This window comes from Dasypus novemcinctus, chromosome 5 (genome assembly GCF_030445035.2).
Source record: "Dasypus novemcinctus isolate mDasNov1 chromosome 5, mDasNov1.1.hap2, whole genome shotgun sequence".
NCBI classification, from domain to species: Eukaryota; Metazoa; Chordata; class Mammalia; order Cingulata; family Dasypodidae; genus Dasypus; species Dasypus novemcinctus.
In genome coordinates, this window is record NC_080677.1 from 77,848,705 (window position 1) to 77,871,945 (window position 23,241).

Consider the following 23,241-nt stretch of genomic DNA (forward strand, 5'->3'; position numbering starts at 1 on the left):
TAGCTGAGTGGTTGAGTGCCTGCTTTCCCTGAACAAGGTCCTAGGTTCAATCCCCGGTACCTCCTGCAAAAAAAAAAAAAAGAAAATCCTTCAGTAAACTTGTGCTCTGGCTTCCCTGAGGCTGAGATATCTCAGACTCTTCTTGGTGGTGACCTGTGATACACAGATTACACAGATGACATACATTCTGAGTGCCTGAGAGAGGACCCCAGAGGTGCACCCATTGTTAAGACTGGAATAGGCTCTGAGGAAGATGAAATTCTAGTCATGGATCACTGTTAATTTTCTGACTTTAATGTAAATCTCTCAGATGGTTTGGAAAAAGAATTCTTTGTCTTACACTTGAACTCATTCTGTAAATTTGAGATTGTTCCAAATTATATATATTTCCAAATTACATACACATGTATTTTCAAATTTTATAATATATATATGCTGTGTCAGAAAGCAAGTTTGTATAGTTTACGTGGTATATACGTGTGAGTATACTTTATATATGTATCTACACAATTTAAAAAATAAATAACAGCAATACAAAAAATGGACTCAACAGAATAGTCACACTTACATACAATGGATGTTTCATCTACATATAATATAAAATTGAGACACTATATGAGGAAAGACTGAAAGATGAACGAAATTCATTCAAGAATTCTAAAGCATCTCATCTCTGTGAAATGGTGGAAAAGTCTAATGGTGATAGGTTTCAGTGTTGTGGCATCACGATTGGGTAAAACTCTTGTGAAGGAAGAAATAGGAAATCTGCAAATTAAAGAGATTGGATTAGGTATGTACTTTCTAAGACCTCTTCCAACTTGACCATTCCTTGATGACTCAAGTCAAAACATGTATGTGACTGATTCACTTACAGGTGAAAGAAATTAGGCCCAGAAAGTTGTAGTATCTTCCAAAGATTCTACTCTGGCTCTGAAGGAGTCTGAACTTGCCATGCTCTTTCCTTAATCATTCTTAGAAGCATGTAGAAGCAATAGAGCATCTGGTTAGCATGGAAAGATAACTGACACATTTCACCTTATGTGGGTTTCTTTTACTTACTTTGGTTTTAAGCAGGAAATTTGCCTCAAATTTTTAAAAAAAGAAATTTGAGTCCAGAAACTCTTTAAGCTTTCAATTAGTTACTTCAACCACACAATAGCACAATACTCTGCATGCAGAAACATATTTCTTTTCACGCACTCTCCAAACAAGCCAAAGGAAAGAACACAGTAATTTGAAAATGGAAACATATATCTTTATGGTTTCAAGGACTTTCAAATTGAAAAAAAATATGTTAAAAATAAATTATTTCTGCCATCCACCAACTGTACTAGCATCAAAGCCTTATAAACCAAACAAATAAATGACCTGTTTAAGGAGTGCCTACCTATAACAATCTGCAGGTTAGCGTCTTTATTCTGATAACTCATATTTTTATTTACTCTTATAACTAAAAGAGATTATAAGAGAATTCTACAAGCATTACAGGCATTTACTGCTTGGACAATATGTTACTGTCCCTTAATCTGGAAGGCCTCCAAATTATACAAGCATGAAAATCTGCTGCCTCTCAGGGCAAAGAATGATTGCTTTAGGCAGCAGGCATGTACTGTGAAATCTGATAAATATTAAGCTGTTTTCAACTACACTTTTGCAGTTATCCTGATCCATCTGTATGCCAGTCCTATGCCTCTATAACCAATGACACTGACTGTTTACAACCTGTTATTCAGATTTAGGAGTACAATGTATGGCTGTGCTGTTGACCTGCAGAATCATACCATTCTATGAGTATTTCATTGCAACCCCTTTGGAACAAGAGTCAGCATTGTACACATTTTGCTGAAGGCTGGGGCTGCTATGCTGAGGGACCTTAGGCAAATCACTAAATCTCCCAGGCTCACAGTTTCCGGTTTTCCTCATCTGTAAAATGGGATTGATAATTGTATATATTTTATGCTTATAAAACCAAACTAAAAATAAATGCGTATTTTTTTAAATACTTGGAAAAGCTTTGTAAATTATCAAGTTATGATACATTATTTAACCAACTGAGTTGGCAGAAGGCATTTTGCTGACACAATGAAACTGCCCTGGAGTTCATATATATTCTTTTACAAATGTCTGTCAATAAAATATTTAAATGCAGGGAGCAGATGAGGTTCAAGCAGTTGGGCACCTGCCTCCCACATGGGAGGTCCAGGGTTCAATTCCCCCTAAAGCAGACAGAGAGAGCACATAACAAGCAGGGAAAGCAGACAGACAGTGAGCACAAACAACAGGGAGCAGAATAAATAAATCTCTAAAAAAATATCTAAATGTACAACAAATGGTTATTAAATTCAAAAAACAAGCTGGACATCACATGGGTGATTTTTTTAATGCCAATTGCATACATGCCCTCACAGCCCTTTCAGATAAAAGCACTCTTAAATGATTATGTGCCTAGTTCATTTCCACGATAATATTTCAGTGAAAGCATGTTTTAGTTGTGTGCATTTCTATCTAAAATGCCAGCAACAACACAGCCCAGGGGCTAACAGTGTGAAAAAGGACGGAAAAACTGACTCTCTCCACCGTTATCCTCCACTCCTAAGAAAAAGCAGAATGAAACTAGCACCAGTAAAGAATAAAAACAACAACAAAATTAAAGACAAATATTACTTTTCCAAACAGACTAAATATTCTTAAAAGTCCCCAGTTTTCCAAACTCACAAATACCCATAGTAACTCTTACAAACTCAGGAGGGTGACTGTATCAACTATAGCATAACCAAAATCCTATGATGGAATTCTTATATTAAAATATCCTTCATACAGTTTTAATTGAACTAATTTTAAAATTAATTTTGCAATATAATTTGGAATTGTGAATGAAAACAAGGGAATGAGAAATACACTAAATACTTTTGTCTCTTGGAGCCTACAGAAATTCTTGCAGCAGGAAAGCCTACAGAATGCAACAAAATAAAAATCTTTGAAAATTGCGGCTATGTTTTCAATTGACTTAAAAGTTTTAATTCCTCAATCTATTAAAAATTTTAATTCCTCAATCTCTCTTATATTTTTATTGGAAATAGACACACTTGCCCTAAACTTTTTAACAGATCTACCTCTTGCAAAAGAAGCAGACTATTGTGGGTCATAGGTAACCTTTCCATTTTAAAGATTACATAACTTCTTTCTAAATGATGTTAATGCCTGAGGCAAAACCAGTGTAACTGAAAATAGAAATGGAATTGCTAGACTGCCATTTTTGACAAAGATGGGAATTATTTCTTAATTTTCAGGTAACTGTATCTCGGGAATGACTTTCGAAATAAATTGACGAGAAGTATAAAATAGCAAACACTTCATGCTAAGCCAATGCAATCCAGATAACACATTTTAGCATATATAGTACAACTTATAGAAAAGGCAAGGACAAGAACTATATGACTTTTTAAAGGCTACCTTCTCATTCCCTTAATATTTTCTAGGTCCGACTGAGGTGTGATGCATCAGACCCTGGAGCCTGTAGAAGCGTATTGGCCTCAACTTCCAGGACCACAGAGAGCCCTCTCCGGGGAGGAGAGTGGGGAAGATCCATCTATCTGAATACAGAGTCTGAAAATCCTGCAAGAATACCCAATTTAAAAACAAACAACCACGTAGTAAAAACAACAACATCAAAACTCGAGCACCGCCTCCCACCACCCCGGCTCCCCAGGCTCCAGCCTTTTGCTTCTTATTCCTCTTCCGCGGGCAACTTTCAAAATAAAAGGGGGGAAACTTGTTGGAAAGGATGTTCGGAAGATGAATACTACAGATGAAGAATTGTTGGCTTTGCGGAAGTCGTAAACCCACTCCTTTACCTACAACCAAAATAAGATACAATCACATGAATTCCAATCAATAAAGAGGCAACCTGGTAATTTGCTGGGAAAATGGCATCGTAAGTCCCGCACACGGCTGCTCTCTCACAGGGAAAAAAGTAATACTGTGGCTCTTCACCTAGGAAGCTTCGGAGACGCAGGCTAATTCAAAAGAACCTTTGCCCCCTCTTGAAGTGCAGCGTCTCCAGGATGAGGCAGGGCTCGGAGACCCGGAACCCACTCGCAGCCCTCTCTACTCCGCTCAAGAGCCCAAACTGAGCCCCAGGCGCGTGCCGACTGCTCCAACCCGAGACCCAGGAGAACGCAGCAGAGATGTTAAAGAGAAACCAGGGCGGGAAGAAGCCGGGTGCTCCGAGGCCCCTGAGGAAGCGCGGAGCACCGAGGGGTCCCAGGTCCAGACAGGCGAGCGCGCCACGGAGGAGGAGGCGAGGGCTCGGGGCCGCGGGCTCACCTCCAGCGAGGGGCGGCCGGGCGCGCGCGCCGCCGTCGCCGCCGCTGCTGCTCCGCTGCGGGCCACAGCGCTCGCCCGCACAGCGCTCCCCGGTGCAGAACGCCCGCGCAGCGGGAGGGGCCGCGGCGCCAGGCTCCCGGGTTCCTCCGCCCCCTGTCCGCGCCGCGCCCGCCCCGCCGCGCCGCCACTGTGGCGGAGGACGCCAGCAGCCGCAGGCAGCGCCTCAGTGCTCGCTGCCTCACCATCCTTGTGGTGAGCGGTCGCTCCCGGGCGGCGTAGAGCCTAGCCCGTAGCGAGGGCTGCTCCGCGTTCCCCGGTCACTCACTTAGTGTGCCCTTTGAAACAGGAAGCCCTGCCAACATCAAACCAGCGCCCGCCGCCGTCCTGGCCCTTCCCAAGATGGCCGCCCCCGCGGGCCCCGTCGAGGGAAGGAGGCTCGGCGCGCGCAGGCCCCTACCGGCGCTCCCCGCCCCTGGCACGCGGGCGCAAGGCCAGATCGCTTCCCTGTCCTCAACCGGATCCTCACTTATAGGTCATTTGAGCATATTTCTGGACGCCTCCCACAATTTGTCGAAACTAAATGTGAGCCTCTTGATGCAGTGGTGGCCTCTCATACTGCGTAAATCATAATAGACAAGCACTTGGTAGCAGCATCCTTACGGCCTGTTGGCACCATGAACCTGGGGGCGAAAAAAATTACAAATTTAATTTGTAGTGTATCTAGTAAATCTTGAATGTTAATGGCAGCACTATCCTGTCACAGCGTCCTCATTTACATTTTTTATTGTACTTTATTTAAAGATACCTAGATCAGACAGACTACATTAAAATATATAAGATTCCCGTATACCCCACTCCCTATCCCCCCTCTTCATTGTTACAGCTTCCTGGTACACACGGTTATCTAAATTTGCATCTTTTTTTTAAGCCCAAAATGATGCCAAAAAAAAAAAAAAAGCAAAAAAATGTGATTCCGGGTTTCTCCCAACATTTGCATTTTAAACTGCTGACTGAAGTTAGCGGTTTCAGTAAATAATTCAAGTATAAATAAATGAAAATAATTTAACAGGGTTTGAACAAAAAGATTCCTCTATAAAAAGTCCCCTGGAGTATATCCGTGGGCCAGGAAGAATGGTTTGTGTCTGGGATTCCAGATCTGTTCTTTGGGTAAAAAAAGAAACACAGGTCCCGAGTGTAGATATGACTGCTGGAAAATGCAAACCAAACTCTTCTACATTTTGGAAGTGACTGTGCCCATGTAATATTCCGGGACGTGAAGAAGATTATGTCAGACCAGAATTTTATCGCTTCAGGCTAGCATGGAGTTGTTGCTGAATTTAATTGACATAAGTGTGATGAAATGCTGCCTGAGCCTGGGTGGGGCTGAAACTTTACAGAATGAATAGTACCTGGGATGCAACAAGAACAAAAGAAACAGCCCTACAAACCCAAATGGTAAATTGAATTTACTGCTCAAAAGTTCTTCATAATGCTTTCCAAGGAGAAGCCCTTTGTTCTCCCACCCCAATTCTTTATTCTGAAAATGTTCAAATATACAGAAAATAGATCTTTTGTTATACCATTTGAATAAATTGCAGACATCACATACTTCACTCCTAAATACTTCAGTCTGCCTCTCCTATGAATAACATTCACTTGAAACCACAATATCACATCTAAAAAAGCAATATTAATTCCCTGATATCATGTAATATTTGTCCATTTTCAAGTTTCCAAAATGATCCCAAGAATGCCTTTTGTAGCTTTTTTTCCCTATCTAAATTCTGTAGAATTTAGTTACATTTATCTTTCAGCTATATGCTACATTTTTTTTCTTCTTGCTGGCATGCATATAAAGGAAAACCAATTACAAGTGCAAATAATGTGGTTTCCTTTGTATCTCAAGTCTTGAAATATTCTGTAGTGTAAAACAAAGTCACCTCTTACTTGATACTAAATGAAATTTTGAAAAAAAAAAGCTCACCTAATTGCATTTGATTGTTAAGAAGCAGTTTGAAAATAAATAGAACCTCCTCAAAATTAAAAACTACTTTACCTCAAAAGAGTTTGTCAAGAAAGTGAAAAGGCAGCGGACTAAAAGGGAGAAAATATTTGGTAACCATCTATCCAATAGGGGCCTAATAACCAGCATATATAAAGAAATCCTACATCTTGAAAATAAAAAGACAAACAACCCATTTAAAAAATGGGCAAGTGAATTGAATACTTACCCAAAGAAGAAATACAAATGGCTAAAAAGCACATGAAAAGATGCTCAACATCACTTGCTATTAGGTCAATGCAAATCAAAACTACAATGAGATATCATCTTACACCCATTAGACTGGAGGCTATTAAAAACACAGAGGACTACAAGTGTTGAAGAAAATATGGAGGAAATGGAACTCTTATTCACTGCGGGTGGGAATGTAGAATGGTGCAGCCAATGCGGAGGACAGTTTGACAGTTCCTCAGGAAGCTGTCTATAGAACTGCCGTATGATCCAGCAATCCCACTGCTGGGAATATACCCAGAATAATTGAAAACAAGGACATGAACAGATATATGTACACCAATGTTCATGGCAGCATTATTCACTACTGCCAGAAGTTGGAAGAAACCCAAATGTCCATCAACAGATGAATGGATAAGCAAACTATAGTATATACAATGGAATATTATTCAACTGTAAGAAGTAATGAAGTATTAACATACGGGATAACATAGATGAATCTTGAAGACTTTACATTAAGTGAAGCAAGCCAAGCACTGAAGGACAAATAATACATGGCCTCACTGATATGAATTAAGCAAATTGAGCAGACTCACAGAGCTAGAGTCTGGAAGATATGTTTACTTGAGATAGAAAGGTTGTAGAAAGATGCCCATATGGGCAAAATCTATGATAAGCTGGAAGGCTGTATTTGTGCAGTGGATGGGCATGACAGTGGTGCAGTGATGCTGTTGGGTTCCGCGGTGCTGGTCTGTGAAGAGGGTAGCATGGGGGGTTGGGTTGGACTATCCATGGAACTGGGGGGAGAGTTGGAGGACAGAGCAGGTGAACTCTTGGATTTGCTACAATGTTGGGAATGTTCTTTTGGCAAATATGGCAGGGGAAGGTTACAGGTGTAGGCTATTAGTCATGGGGGCAGCGTACAGGACTGGGCAAACCTGGGGCAGGCTTCTATGGAATATGTAAATGTTCATCTTGTCATAGTGTGTTATATCGTGGGTGGAGACATACACAATAAACAAGAAAATATTAAACTCCCATCCCAGGGAGGGCTGCTATGTTCGCAAATAGAGGAGAAAGAGTCTCTCCAGAACATAGCCAGTGCCTTATAAAAGAAAACAGACCAATATGTCAAGCCCTCAATATTACTGCAATATAATGAATCTTATTCTTCATAAAGTGAAACTTAGTGGTTACCATAGGTCCTGAAGGGAGGGGGAGGAAAGAATAGAAAAGATGGAACATAAGGCTTTTTTTAGGGCATTAGAATAGTTCTGCATGATCTTACAATAATGGATACAAGCCATTTAAAATTTCATCAAAAGTTATAAAAGTATACAGTCCAAAAGGTAAACTATAATGTAAATCATTGACCATGGTTAGTAGCAATGCTTCAGTGTTTTTATATCAATTGTAACAAATGTACCATCCACATGTAAAGTGTTATTAATAGGGGACAGGGAAAGTGGGGAGGATGTTGGATATATGGGAATCCCCCATATTCTATACATGACTTTTCTGTAACCTAAAGCTTCTTTGAAAATAAAATGAAAAAAAGACACTGGGGGAATGTACGGAAGAAAATGTCAATGTACATATAGGACAACAGATCTTACAGTGATGAAAGACACAATGTCAAAAAACTTTTTATTATCTCAAATTTTTTGTATTTTATCTGTTATTTTTAAAACTATCATTATTATTTCATCTTATTAATTTTATTACATTATTTTGTTGGTTTTGGTTTTTAGAAAGTTTTGGATCACAGAAGGGTAACAACTGTGGCAGAGGAGGATCAATTGGTGTGGGATGTCAGTGATGGGGGATGCCTGGGAGGAGGTTAACTTGAGGCATACTACTAAGGCATACAAATGTGTTCCAGTGTTCATAGGGCATTGTCACAGTGTATGGAGATCCACACAATGGCCGAAAGATTATCAAATTGCCATCTTGGGGAGCTCTGCCACATTCTCTAGTGGAGTCCTCCAAGTATAGGGACAAGAGTCCTCCAAGTATAGGGGCAGGCCCTAGTGAAGAAGGATGAACCATTGTGACAGGTCTTTCATATTGATGACTGTACTTATGAACCTATATTTTTGAAATTGAAACTTAGCCTAGTATTATAGGTTGCCTAAGAGTTACCTCCTGAGAGCCTCCTTGTTACTCAAATGTGGCCTCTTTCTAAGCCAAACTCAGCATATAAATACATTACCTTCCTCCCCACCCACCCACCTGGTGTGGGACATGACTCCCAGAGATGAGCCTCTCTGGCACCAAGGGATTATTACCAAGCACCAACTAGGAAAGAGCCTGGAAAAAGACCTTGACAAAAAGGGAGAAAGAGAAAAGACAAATGAGTTTATGCGACTAAGAGATTTCAAAGTGAATTGGGAGGTGATTCCAGAGGTTATGCTTACACATATCTCAGCAGGATCTCATTGACTGCCACAGTAAACATTGCTTCAAATAGTGGAAGTCCTGTGGGCTCTGGAGATATCCAGACACTACAGTCAAGGCAGACAGCACAGGAGTTTGGTACCCTGCCAGTGGGCACTACATTGGAATTTACACTTCCCAGTGTGACAGAGTTGGACTCATTTGTGGTTGCCCTACACATTGTTCTTCTGCCCCTTCTATTTGAACCTATAGTTAGTACTAGACTTGATAGGTGTATGTCCAAGAGACTTAAATCTTTGGACTGTCCATGTGCCATTCAGGTCCTGAATCTCTACAGAGTTGCAACACCTACTCTCCAGTTAATTGGACTCACCCAGGATTACTAACAAGGAGATTATGATGGACATCCCAAGGAATAGAGTCTACAACTGCAAGCAAGATAGTCCCGTCCATCTGCCCCAAGGGATCTAAGCCCCCTCTCAGTTAGAGGTAGAGGGGGCGTTACCATCCCAGAATCCTCAGGATTGGGAATGAATGATAGACTAGAATAGACACTGTTATTCTACTATAGGCTTATTGTTATTGTAGCAATGGAAGAATTTTTATCATTATTGTGGAGGCAGTGGCCACTGGAGGTTCTGAGGGGAGGGAGAGGGAAAAACAGGTGTAATATTGGGGCATTTTCAGGACCCTGCAATTGTCCTGAGTGATGTTGCAATGATGGATACAGGTCATTATATATTTTGTCATAACTTACAAAATTGTGTGGGAAAAAGTGTAAACTATAATGTAAACTGTAATCCATGCTCAGTGGCAATGTTCCAACATGTGTTCATCAATTGTAACAAATATACCACACTAAAAAGTTAAAATTAAAAAAATCTATTTGAACTGTTCACTTGCTAACTAGTTTTTTCTATATCCTGCTGTAGTGGATGAATTAAGGTGGGGGGGGGGGGCACATAATCTTATTCTAAATCCATTCCTGAGTATGAAACCATAGTAAATAGGACCATTTGAAGATGTTTTTAGTTAAAATGTGGCCCAACTGAATGAGGTTGGGCCTTAATCCTATTTGTTGGGTCCAAGGCCCAGAGCCCACACTAAGTCCTCAGCACACAGCTGACTACATGACCTAGGCCTAAGTTAAAGGTTACCAACCCTCCCTGGGGTAGAGAGAATGTCTTAAACCGAATCTCCTCATTCCTGAGATAACATTTCCAAGCCCCTTGTGCGCACTCACGGGACCCTATCCAGAACTCTGTTCTTATACCTTATGGACTGTCCTTGTTATCACCCCTATGGATGTCATTGTTCTGAGACCCCTTATATCACCCTCATTTTCTTCTGTCATCTTGCAGGGCACTAACTTCATACTTCAATTGGCCGCCATCAAAGTCTCTCTTGTACTTAAGTCCCAGTAAAACTTGTGCCTAACTAAATACCAGCTATGTTTGTTGGTCTTGTGGCCTCACCAACTTATGCCCTTCCAGAGTTGGGTTGTAACACTATTACTGGAGGCTTTATGAAAACAGAGCCACATGGAGGAGAGGACATCTCCATGTGGGGGAAAAAAAAAAAAAAAGACAAGGACCCAGGGATTGCCTCAGCCAGCCCTAAAATACTACAGTCTTTGGGGGGGGGGGGAACTTCACCTCACTGATGCCTCATATTTGGACTTCCCCTAGCCTCCAAACTATGAGCCAATAAATTCCTGTTGTTTAAGCCAACACGTTTTGTGGTATTTATGATCAAAGCTGTATCTAAGATAGATATAATGAAGAGACGAATGTTCACCGGGGTGGGAGTGGGTGAGGCAGTGAAAGCAGGAGCTTTAAATAAGCATATTTCTGTGCTGAACAGGAAAAGACTAGAAGGAATGAATAGCCTTAACGCAGTGTTGAGATTATAATTGAAAATGTATTAATTAAACAGTAATGTTTATGCTTCCTTAACTCTTGGAATACTACATAAGCTTTATGAATTGTGTTGGAATCTCTGCCCAACACAATTTCTAAAGCTTAATGGTGGGATTCTTTCTAGACAATGAAAACAAGGTCTTCAGTTTAACAATTTATACCACTCCAGGCAAAAAGTTTGCCCTGCTTCATAGAACAGAAAGAATGAAACGAACATTACATCCTCTGCATTTTATTCACAGTTTAATTTTAGATCCTGACCTGCTGAAATGGTGTTATTTGACCATCACTTTTATGCCAGCCCTAGGAAATGGAGCCCTCAGCACATAATGATAACTATTTTTTTTCTAAGTAGTTTCTAAAATGTTCATTTTACACAATTTCCTAAAGGGAGCTAGTGACCATGGTACCTTTTTTTTTTTTTGAGACTAGAATTAAATTATTTTAATAGTTACCAAAGATTAGATGCTACATAAGAATTAAATATTAACTACTTTCTTACCCACATTTAAAACAATTTTACCATAGTAGCTCTTACCTTTAAAATCAGTTTTGTAATAAGTACTGTACTTTCTTCTCCTAGCTGCAGACCTAAAGATACATTTTATTATAGGTCATTAATTTGATACACATTTATAGCCAAACCTGTGGAATTCAGTTAATTACTATATTCACTCCCAGTCATATCACGATTGTTTTCATTATCATCAAGAATCTGTAGATAACTCCAAAAAGCGTCAGAAAGTATCCTGAGCAACTAAATTTTAATCACTGCTGTGCCATCAACTACCTCATTGACCCTGGAAAATATCTGTTCACCTTCTCAGGCAGCCCCTTTCTCCTAGTATCCATCCCCCAAAATGACTCTTAAGTTTCTATGTCCACTTGTGGTTTTAACATTCTATGACTCTATAAAGAGTTTTTTGGGGAAAAATACATCAAAGCAAGATGCTGGTTACAGAGGGAGTTGAATTTGGGAAGGCAAGGGGTTAACAAACTGTGGTCTTCAGGCCAAATCTGGCCTACCTTGATGATGCCGTGATTTGGACTTTTTTCCAGCCTCAAAACTGTGAGCTAATTAATTCTCATTGTTTAAGCCACACCCACACCATTGCATGGTCTTTGCATTAACCACGAGGAAACTAAAACAGGAGCCAAGTCCACTCAATGGGGAAAAACTAGTCCATTCAACAAATGGGAAAAATGGATATCCACTTGCCAAAGAGTGAAAGTAGATTCCTACCTCACACCATATGAAAAAATATTAAATAAAAATGGAGGGTAGTGGATGTGGCTCAAGTGATAAGGCCTCCCCCTACTATAGCACTATATGGGAGGACCCAGATTCAATCCTTGGGGCCTTCTGGTAACCACTTACAGTGTTTATATAAGGGAATATCTTTGTTTTCAGTAAATGTACATAGAAGTATTAAGTGTTTGAGGAGCATGATTCATACAATCTACTTTCAAATATTTAGACGATAGCTAAATAGGTAGGTAGGTAGATAGATAAATAGATAGGTACATAGGCAGATAGACGGATGATTGGATGGTTAGACAGATGAACAGATAGAATGGTAGAGCAAATGAGACCAAATGTTAAAAGCTGGTGGATCTGGGTATCTGGGTGGAGTATATGTTGAAATTCTGTGTGGGTTTTGTATTATTTTTCTACCTGTCTATAAATTTGAAATTTTCAAAACTAAAAAAAAATTTTAAGTGAAGGGATTAGTCTACCATGTTTAATATCTATTCCACCTTGAACATTCTATGCCTCTAAGAATATGTAAGCAGCTAGTATTGAGAGATTACATATTAGTATACCACTTTTAATCACAACTATGAAACTTAAGATGTATTAAAAACAAAAGAAACAAAAATAGTGGAACAGGAAGCTAAAGTAACTACTATGTATTTTGTGACTAAGAACAATTATTACACTTCAGTTTTAATCCTTATATTAATTAGATGACCAGAAGAAATCTGTTGATAGGTTAAACAGTATTTGGGAAAACCCACCCTGGTTTCCTCTAATGAGAGAGAACCTCTCCTCAACCATCTTAATTTGCCAGGCTGCTAGGACCATCCAATGGATTGGCTTAAAGAACAAGAATTCATTGTCTCATGGTTTCAGAGGCTAGAAGACCAAAAGCAAGGCATTGGAAGGACTTGCTTCCTCCTGTAGTTGGTAGGGTTCTGGTAATGGCACAAAACAATCCTTGGTGGTCTTGGCTAGCATCTCAGCCTTCCATCACATGGCAATCCCTCTTTTCTTGTGTCTGTTACTCCAATTTCTCCTGGCTTCTGGCTCCTGGCTTCTCTCCCTGTGGCTTTTTCCCTTTAAGGCCTCCAGTTACACCCTGATTCAAATAGGACCTTGCAAGAGCCTGTTCATAAATGAGCCCTCACCTTGACTTGCCTTAACATATTCAAAGATGCTATTTACAAATGGGTTCACCTCCACAGGTATGTATTAAGATTAAGAACAGGTCTTTTCTTGAGGTACCTAATTCAATCTACCACCCCCACCTAAGTGGTTCAAAGAATATGATTTGAGTAAATCTTGTGGGGGGATACTCCTTATGTTTTGTTCTCTTAGTGTTTTGCTAACAGTATTTTTCATTCCCATGCAGATGAATTATATAGATATAGCAAGATTGGAATTTAGAAGAAAGAATCAGATGTTTTCCAAAATGTAAACACTCAAAGGTTGAGTGTTAATTGTTGAAGGCACTAAATCTTTTTTCTCATTCTTGTCCCAGTTAACTACATACACTATTTTACGAAGGTTAGAGCCTTAGGCTTCCCTAAGGACTTGTGGGATTAAATGAACTACTTTCTAGATTCATCCTACTGCCCAAAAAACCTCAACTTTATTTCTTCCCATTATAGTGATCTGCCTGCACTGCCTTGTGCAATATGATCTAACTCTGATTTAGGCATTGTTATTCTTTGCAGTGAGTGTAGCTCTGACCAAGCCTACCACTATAATACATATGAGGTTCAAGGTAAAGGTACTTAGGAGACCCACATCTCACATATTTAATTATTTTTAAATTGTAAATCAGGCTGTTAAGTAAAATATCTCCTATCTTCCTCCCTTGACAAATACACCTTCATAAGGACAAGGAAGCCAGGTTCTTTAGAGTTCTCAGATTCCACCACGCCATGGAGATACAGGGAGAGTTGGCTCCAGGCTGTGCCCTCAGCTTTAAAACCTCATCTTGTACTGGAAGGGCCTGGAACTTACCCAAGTGGATGTCCCTGCTTATTGTACAAGTTTCACCCATGCCCCAATGGAGAGGCCAGTAGTGTCTCCTACCCTCAGGAAGATGGGCCTGGGGAAGAGGTTGGTACAGGTCCTAGAAACAAGCATGGGACCATTTGGACAGCACCCCAAATTCCTGGGACCTGAACAGTGGTTGGAAGAGGAGCTTGGATTCCAAGTGGGCATACATCCTTGGCACACCTGGGGTGAGGTGCAGCCAAAGGAAGCCAAAGTGGGGCATTCAGGTTTAGGGTCCAGAGTGGAGACCCATCTAACTTGGATCTAAGGGTAGTTTTGCTCTGAGTTTTCAGAGAGCCTAAAACACTGCCTGCCCCAAATTATAACACAGTCAATCCAGAATTAGAAGCATCCTGTATCTGCACATCAAAAATCTTTCCTTTCAGTTGTCAGCCAGTCACGTGGCTCTGCTGTCAGTGATTCAGCCAACAAATATTTCAGAAGGATTATCCTAATGCTTTTAAAATTGCCAAACATATTTCCAGTTCAATGTTCATTCAGCTTGGGTGGTATTCTGGGTAGAGGGAAAAAAGGCTATTGCCCTCTTCTCCGCAAGATCAGACCTAAACAATCAGGTATCTGATTCTTCACAGACTAATAAAGGTTATTGTTCCAGCCCTTCCCATGTCCCCTTGAATTCCTGAGTCTCTCAGCACAAACAGATACATATCTGCTGCATCCTTCCAATTTGGGGGACTAAGACTATTACTCTCTGTGGTAGTCTGATTAATGCCCCCACCACCACCACCAAAGATATCCATGTCTTAACCCCCGGAATCTGTGACTGTTACTTTATACGGCAAAAGGGACAATGCAGATGTGATTAAGGATTTTTAAATGAAGAGAATATTCTGGATTATCCAAATGGGCCCTAAATGTAATCACAAGGGTCATTGTAAGAGGATCAAAGGAAGAAGAGGACAATGGGATGTCAGCAGCAGAGATTAGAGTAATGCAGCCACAAGCCAAGGAATATGGGCAGCTTCTAGAAGCTGGGAATGGGAAGGAAAAGATTCTCTCCTAGTATAGCCAGAAGGAACCAGCCCTGCTGACACCTTGTCTTTCACCCAGAGAAACTGATTTTGGACTTTAGCCCCCAGAGAATAAATTTTGCATATTTTAAGCCACCAATGTGTGACCATTTGTTACAGCAGCAATAGAAAATTAATACACCCTCCTTTAAGCTGTCTTTGAAGTCTGATAACAACGTATATAAAAGACCCATCAAATTACCATAACATAAATAAGTAGACACAGAACTAAAGATTTAATTTCCATACTGTGACTCCAGATTGAATTCTAAGGGGCCCAATCTCCAGATCTCTGGGCTTTATAGGAACAGTTTTTCTGGTTGGTGCTAGAAGCCATGTTAGGAGACTTGGAGAAAGGAACAGAGATCCCAGAGTTGAGAGAGATTGCTTCTGACCCTCGTGTGACTAAGTCATTAACCGTCTGGGCCTTAGTTTCTTTATCTGTAAAACAAAGAGGTTAATCTACATGATCGCTAAGATCCCTCTGAATTTGAAAATTCAGAGCTGTGGTAAAACAGGTTTTACCTTTGAATTTCATGCTCACGTATTACTGCTATTACAATCACCTGCTTACCTTTCTGGACTCTCTGTCTACTGGGAAGCCTATACATCAACTGCACGCACGTCTAAGTTTGCTTGGAATTTTCTTCCCATTCTCCATTCCCAGCGCACTCTGACTAATCCCTCAACACTCATGTAAAGGATCACTGCCTTTGAGAAACTGTCCCACCTCCCCAAAGCAAAATAGTTATCTTCCTTGGTGTTTTCGTAGAACTATTAAAGCAGTTATCAAATTATAGTGCAACTATTTGTATCCATTTCTGTTTTCCAAACCAGGTTGTGGACTACTTATTCACAAATCCTCTGTTTGACACATATTTATACCTCTAGCACCTACTTCTGGGCACACAGCAGACACTCATATCTGTGGAATGAAAGCAGATGAATGATTACTACCTGAATTCTCTAGAGCCTACTTGGGGTTGGGTGGGGTGAGAAGCAGGGAGGGATGAAGGAGTAGTACAAAGGGACAGAAAATCCATGGTTCAGCAAGACATCTAGGGCCCTGGAGAAAAAGATGAGGCTGATTTGTGTGATGATTTAATTCAGGGCTATCCTCAGATACTCATTGTGCATGCAATTTATCAACTCTCTTGACCTTGCTTCAAAGTCAGTTTCTCAATCTGCTGATTAGAAGCTCTTAACTGGGGTGGAGAGCAGGCAGCCACACATGATTGGTCGACTCTGCATTCTTGCATGGCTCAATGCAGAAACTGACAACTTTAGAATATAACGGTAGCTAGCTTATGACAGTTCTGAGTAAAATTCATAAAATTATCCGCACTCGGTTTTCCTTCTTAAGCATGAAAAATATCCTTCCCAACCCCTGAGTGCTCCAGATACATCGTCTTCTATTTCCTTGCTTTAAGGAACCAAGCTACTCTGAAAACCTTTTAAGTGGAAATGAGGTTATCATTTCCACTCACCCAGAAAACGTGTGAAATTGTGCTTTTTACAGTCCATATATTGATGTTAATTGACAATGTATCTTGTATCATGCATCACTCTTTATAATGTACTATATTCCTTTGATCTTTTATTATGATATCTGTCAGTTTAGAATTTTGCATTTGAGATTCAGCTTTTTTTAAAATTTTTTAAAATCTTATTTATTTATTTATTATTTGTTTTTCCTTCCCCTCCCCCTCCCCCGTTCTGCTGGTTTTTGCTGTCTGTGTCCATTCACTGCGTGATCTTCTGTATCTATTTCTCTTTTTGTCTTCTCATCTTTCTCCTCTAGAATTCATCAGGATTCTATCCTGAGGATCTCTGATACGGTGAGAGTTTTCCTGTCAGTTGCGCCACCTCAGTTCCTGGTCTCTGCTGTGCTTCTCCCTGACTCTCCCCTTCATCTCTCTTTTGTTGTGTCATCATCTTTCTGTGTGACTCACTTGCTCAGGCACTTGGCTCACCACGCTAGCACTCGGCTCGCCACGAGGGCACTTGACTTGCCAAGCAGGCACTCGCATGGGCTCTCGGCTCACCACGTAGGCACTCAGCTTGCTGTGCAGGCACCCACACAGTTACTCGGCTTGCCGAGCAGGCACTCATTTCACTGTGTAGGCCCTTGGCTCACCACACGGACACTCAGCTTGCCATGCAGGCACTGGCTTGCCACACAGGTATGCTTTCTCTTCTTTATCACTGGGAGGCCTCAGGGATTGAACCCAGGTCCTCCCATATGGTAGGCGGAGGCCTTATCGCATGAACCATATTCACTTCCCAGCTTCTTTTTTAAAGGTACTATATATTCAATATTTTCCATGTGCCAGACACTATGCTAAATGCTTTACATTTCTCATTTAATCCTCATAAAAAACTGAGGCACTGAGCATTATTACTATCTATTTATAAAAGAGGAAGCTGAGATTTTGGGAGGCTAATTAAGTTTCCTGAGAGCACAAGGCCAGTAAGTTGTGGAGGCAGGGCTCAGGCCCACGCGTGTTGGATGGAGAGAGTCCATAATTAGACCATCTTCTTACTTGCCTGTAAAATGCTAATACGACATTGTATTCCTTAAGAAATACCATTTGGCAATTAATAGCATGTGCAGGGAAGGGAATGAAAAGAAAATGTAATCCTTATTTCCAAAACAAAATTTCTACATTTTCTACTGACAAGCAATGGTGCTGCCATCAGGTAATGATATATTCACCATCTGGTTGGTAGAGCTGTTCATTACTTATGCCTCAGAATTTCCCCAGCCTGAAGGGCTGGTAGTTAACCATCTTGTAAAACAAACTACTCTCTGTTTTAGTTCTTGAACCGAGAGAGAGAGAAAAGCTAAAACCCTAACGACTCCCTATATCAATCTGGTGCAAAAATAAAGTATAGGTTTATAATGTCCATATAAAATGTACATTGAAGGGGAAAATTAGCTGAAATTATAAATGCTTTGTAGAAACTCAGATTAACCTACAACCTCTGCTCATGTTTTGTGCCATGATAAATTAAGATGAAACTTTGCCTATGGGTTGGATTTTATTTATTTTTTATTTTGTCTTAAAAGAGCTGTATGATATCTTGCAATTTCAGTCTTATATGGGAAGATGGGGACTTGCAAGAGTATTTCCAAGGCAAACATATGAGCTTAGAGTCTCAAAATGTCCCAAATTCTCTTGTTCCTATAAGAGGTCACTCAACTCTGCAAAGAACAAAAACCATAGACTCCAGCTGTTTCCCCTGGTTATGTCTATGGAAAAGTCCAGCTGGTTATAAAAGAATTACTGGAAAAGTTTAAAATATAGACACCTGGGTTTCAACCCAGGAGATGTCTCATTAATAACAATAATAATAACAATAATAGTTAATAATTATATAGTGTTTATTACATGCCAGGCAATGTTCTAAGTACTTTAAAGACATTTACTCCTTTAACCGTGTCAACAACCCTGTGAAGTAAACACTATTATTATCATCACCATTTATCAATGAGGGTAAGGAACTTGCCCAAATTCACATTGCCAGTTAGGAGCAAAGCCAGATTTGAACATAAGTCGCCAGGCTTTATAGAATATGCTGTGTTTCCTATAATTTGCATTTTAACAGGCTTTACAGGTGATTTTGATGTGCAGCAAGGTTTGGAAACCCTGGCAACACTTATCTGATGTGTGAATTGCCTTCTCTCTCTTTTTTTTTAAAGATTTATTTTTATTTATTTCTCTCCCCTTCCTTCCCGCCCCATCCCCCGCCCCCAGTTGTATGTTCTCTGTGTCCATTCGCTCTGTGTTCTTCTGTGTCCACTTATATTCTTGTCAGCAGCACCAGGAATCTGTTTCTTTTTGTTGCATCATCTTGCTGCGTCAGCTCTCTGTGTGTGTGGCGCCACCCCTGGGCAGACTGAACTTTCTTTCACACTGGGTGGCTCTCCTTATGGGGCACACTCCTTTCGTGTGGGGCTCTCCTATGTGAGGGACACCCCTGCATGACATGGCACTCCTTGCGCACATCAGCACTGCACGCAGGCCAGCTCCACACGGGTCAAAGAGGCCCTGGGTTTGAACCGTGGATCTCCCATGTGGTAGGCAGACACTCTATCTGTTGAGCCAATTCTGCTTCTGCCTTCTCTTATAACCTCATATCTGGTGGTCTCAGAGCTAATTTTGGAAGCTAACCACTTCAGGGCAGCCAATTCTTTTTTTCTAATCGTTCCAGTCCTGATCATGAGCTACTGCATCCTCTGCTCCATGGAGACTATGCACAATCCTGGGAAGAATATTGTAAAATGGAAATGAGTGTAAACCTGGGAATAAGTAAGGTGATATGGTAGAGTTAGTTCCTACTGGCTTGCAAGAGTTGTTTGTGTGCATTTTTCCCAACCCTGTGTTTAGTGATATTATACAGAAATCTACCACAGTTGGAGTATTTAAGCTGAGAAATGAGCAAAGACTACAAACCAAGACTTTTTCCCCCCAGAGAACCAAGGTTAAACAATTACCGGTACACCACTGGACTTAGTGGCATACTCCACAGCTCAACCGTCTATTGACTACATTTTCTCAGATATATTTCTTTTTTTAAATTTTTTAAATTCATTTTTTAAAAAAATATTACATTAAAAAAATATGAGGTCCCCATTCACCCCCACCACTCCCCCCATAGTAACACTCTCCCCCATCATCATGACACATCCATTGCATCTGGTGAGTACATCTCTGGGCATCGCTGCACCCCATGGCCAATGATCCACACCATAGCCCACACTCTCCCACGTTCCATCCAGTGGGCCATGTCCGGTAATTGTCCCTGCAGCACCACCCAGGACAACTCCAAGTCCTGAAAATGCCTCTACATCTCATCTCCTCCCCATTCCCCATACCCATCAGCCATCATGGCCACTTTTTCCACACCAATGCCACATTTTCTCGATTATTAACTACAATAGTTCAGGAATAGAATATCATTAAGTCCACTCTAATCCTTACTGTATTCCTCCTTCCTGTGGACCTTGACTTGGTTGTGTCCATTCCACATCTATGTCTAAGGACAAATGGCTATGAGTCTCTTAAAAAAGAGTCTGGAGGTTGTCAGGAGGATTGCCCTTATGCACACCTTATGCACACCTGAGCACACTCAGAGACAGATAAAGTAGATACAACCCCAGGTATTGGTTCTTTTGAGGGCTAAAGAGACCCGCAGGTTTTATGGTCATGGCAGATGGAGTTCACTGCCATGTCAGTTGGCCCTTCTTTGGAGTTGATGTTTCTGCATGATGGAGCTGGACTCAGATGTGATCTCTTTTCACAAGCCTTTCCTGCTACTTTACTGGAATTGTAGTTGGTGCTGGGGTTTAAGATATATCTAGGGGATCTGAATCTCTGGACTGACAATATGATAGCCAGGCCCTGAGCCTCAACAGACTTCAGCTCCTAAACTCTGATTTATTGGACTTACCCCACTCAGCTAACATGGAGTTGAAGAATTTCAACTACCACACCATGGAGCCTAGAGTGCCTACAACTGAAAGCAGGAGGATTGCATCCAGTATCCATGTGGAATCTAAGCCCCCTGTCAGATATATTTCTTAAACTCTTCTAGTCTCAGTTTTCTCATTTGTGAAAATGGAGGAAATGGCAATTGTGAGAATCAAATGAGATAAGAAATATGGAAGTATTTGGCATAGTGTCAAGTAAATGAATGGTACTTTACAAGTGTTCCTTTTTCTCTCCACTTGGAATAGTCCCAAATAATGACATCTATCATATTCCTCCAAGTCTTCTCCTTTCCAAGGTAAACTTTTTTAAAAATTATTAATTATATGTCAGTGCTTCTGGACCCTTTTTATACTTCTAGCTACATCACAGTTCATCACTACTCTAGCTCCCTTGTGAATTATTTCAGTTCTTCCTCTTGGTCAAGGGGCATCTCGCTGTGGTTTCAGTTTGATCAGTTGCCCTGTAGGTGATTCTCTCTACTGACAACCCCTCTGACTGCAGCTTTGCTGGCTATGTCAGACACCTCTGCCCCTTCTGAGTACCACAATGGTTTACCAGAGTTCAAGAACGGTATAAATTTTGTGGCAAGTGGAAAGACAACTCCTGTCTCTATTGGAGTTGATTATTTTCCAGAAGTACCAAGGATATGTTGCATCAGGGCCCAAAGACGTCAGAGTCTTGAAGAGTTTTGGTGAAATTGCTGCTTAATTGTTTTACTCCCAACCCCTTTCCATAAGAACCAAGTATGAATTTGTGGAAGGATGCGATGATCACGAGATAAAACAAAACACAATCAAAACCTATGCCCATTTGGGAAGCAGACTTGGCCCAATGGATAGGGCGTTCGCCTACAACACTGGAGGTCCATGGTTCAAACCCTGGGCCTCCTTGACCCACGTGGAGCTGGCCCACCCACAGTGCTGATGCGCACAAGGAGTGCCCTGCCACGCAGGGGTGTCCCCCACGTAGGGGAGCCCCACGCACAAGGAGTGCACCCCACAAGGAGAGCTGCCCAGAGCAAAAGAAAGTGCAGCCTGCCCAGGAATGGTGCCGCACACAGGGATAGCTGACATAACAAGATAATGCAATGAAAAGAAACACAGATTCCCGGTGCCGCTGGTAAGGATAGAAGCGGTCACAGAAGAACACACTGTGATGGACACAGAGAGCAGACAGCTGGGGGGGAGAAGGGGAGAGAAATAAATAAAAATAAATCTTAAAAAAAAAAAAAACACGAAAAAAGCCTATGCCCATTGGAAGCAGATTTGGTTCAACTGATAGAGAGTCCGCCTACCACAGGGGAGGTACAGGGCCTGCTGACAGGGTGAGCTGGCCCATGCGCAGTGCTGATGCGTGCAAGGAGTGCCATGCCATGCAGGGGTGTCCCCCACATAGGGGAACCCCACACGCAAGGAGTGTGCCCCATAAGGAGAGCCAACCTGCAGGAAGAAAGCTCAGCCTGCCCAGGTGTGGCACCGCACATATGGAGAGCTGACGCAGCAAGATGATGCAACAAGAAGAGACACAGATTCCAGATGCCACTGACAAAAATACAAGCAGACACAGAAGAACACACAGCAAATGAACAAAGAGAGCAGACAACGAGGTGGGGGGAGAGAACTAAACAAAAAATAAATCTTTAAAAAAACGAACAACAAAAAAAAACTAGGCCCAGATCGCTCCTTCCCTCTACACTTAAGACTGTGATGGGACTAAGTTGAGCTGCCTGAATCTCTTCCTTTTGGTTATGTTCTCTCCCAAGAGGCTTGTTTGTCCATCAGAAGTTAGACTTCTGGCAGGTCCATCAATCAGCTAGCCAGACACACCTATGCCTCTCTAAATTCCAATGACGAATCCAGACAGACTCAGCCTGGGGCCTCCTCCTGTAAAATTTCTCTTAAAGTGTATACAGAGAACTGAGCACCATATTCTTAGGCTGGATGTACAGAATGGAGGGAGAGGATCTCTTTTCCAAGATACAACACTATAATTTTATAAAGTCATCTAAGATGGAACTACTTATTTTAGTCATTACACTATTGATAAATTTCTATAAACTGAATTTGCAGTTTGCAAAGAAATCACTTTTAGTTTGCAGTTTAGTCATCTTCCACTAGTCTCATAATTGTACTCTTGATTCTTTGACCCTTTTGTGTTTGTACCTATGCAATCTTAATACATTATGTGAGGCTCATTAATTTTTTTCATGTGTTAAAATCCCTAGTTTGTTGTGTCTCTTACTGTCTTTCCTCTTTGTGTCTCTTTGTTGCATCATCTTGTTGCATCAGCTCACTGTGCCTGCCTGTCGCGCCAGCTAGCCTTCTCCAGGAGGCACCAGGAACTGAACCCAGGATCTCTTGTGTGGTAGGCGGAAGCCCAATTGCTTGAGTCACATCCACTTCCCTGAATGGATACAGGGGGGAAACGGATGTGGCTCAACTAACTGGGCTCCCATCTACCATATAGGAGGTCCAGGGTTTGATGCCCAGGGCCTCCTGGTGAAGGCAAGCTGGCCCACACAGAGTGCCGGCCCCATGGGAATCCCACCCCATGC

At 41.3% G+C, this 23,241-nt stretch overlaps 1 protein-coding gene across 16 annotated transcripts in view; it reads right to left on the reverse strand.

Annotated features, from left to right (window-relative positions):
- Window positions 1–4,801, reverse strand: part of NAPEPLD (N-acyl phosphatidylethanolamine phospholipase D) — an 86,050-nt gene extending 81,249 nt beyond the window's left edge. For 7 of the 16 annotated variants that reach the window (XR_009185966.2, XR_011648744.1, XM_058297975.1 and 4 more), the window contains exon 1: window positions 4,327–4,642. Coding sequence is in view for 10 of the 16 variants with exons in the window: in XM_058297975.1 (XP_058153958.1) it covers window positions 4,327–4,571 (245 nt within the window). In the remaining 6 variants the exon portion in view is untranslated. The other 9 variants (XM_058297982.2, XM_058297986.2, XM_058297984.2 and 6 more) reach the window with 7 other exon arrangements.
- Between the last annotated feature and the right edge of the window lie 18,440 nt (window positions 4,802–23,241).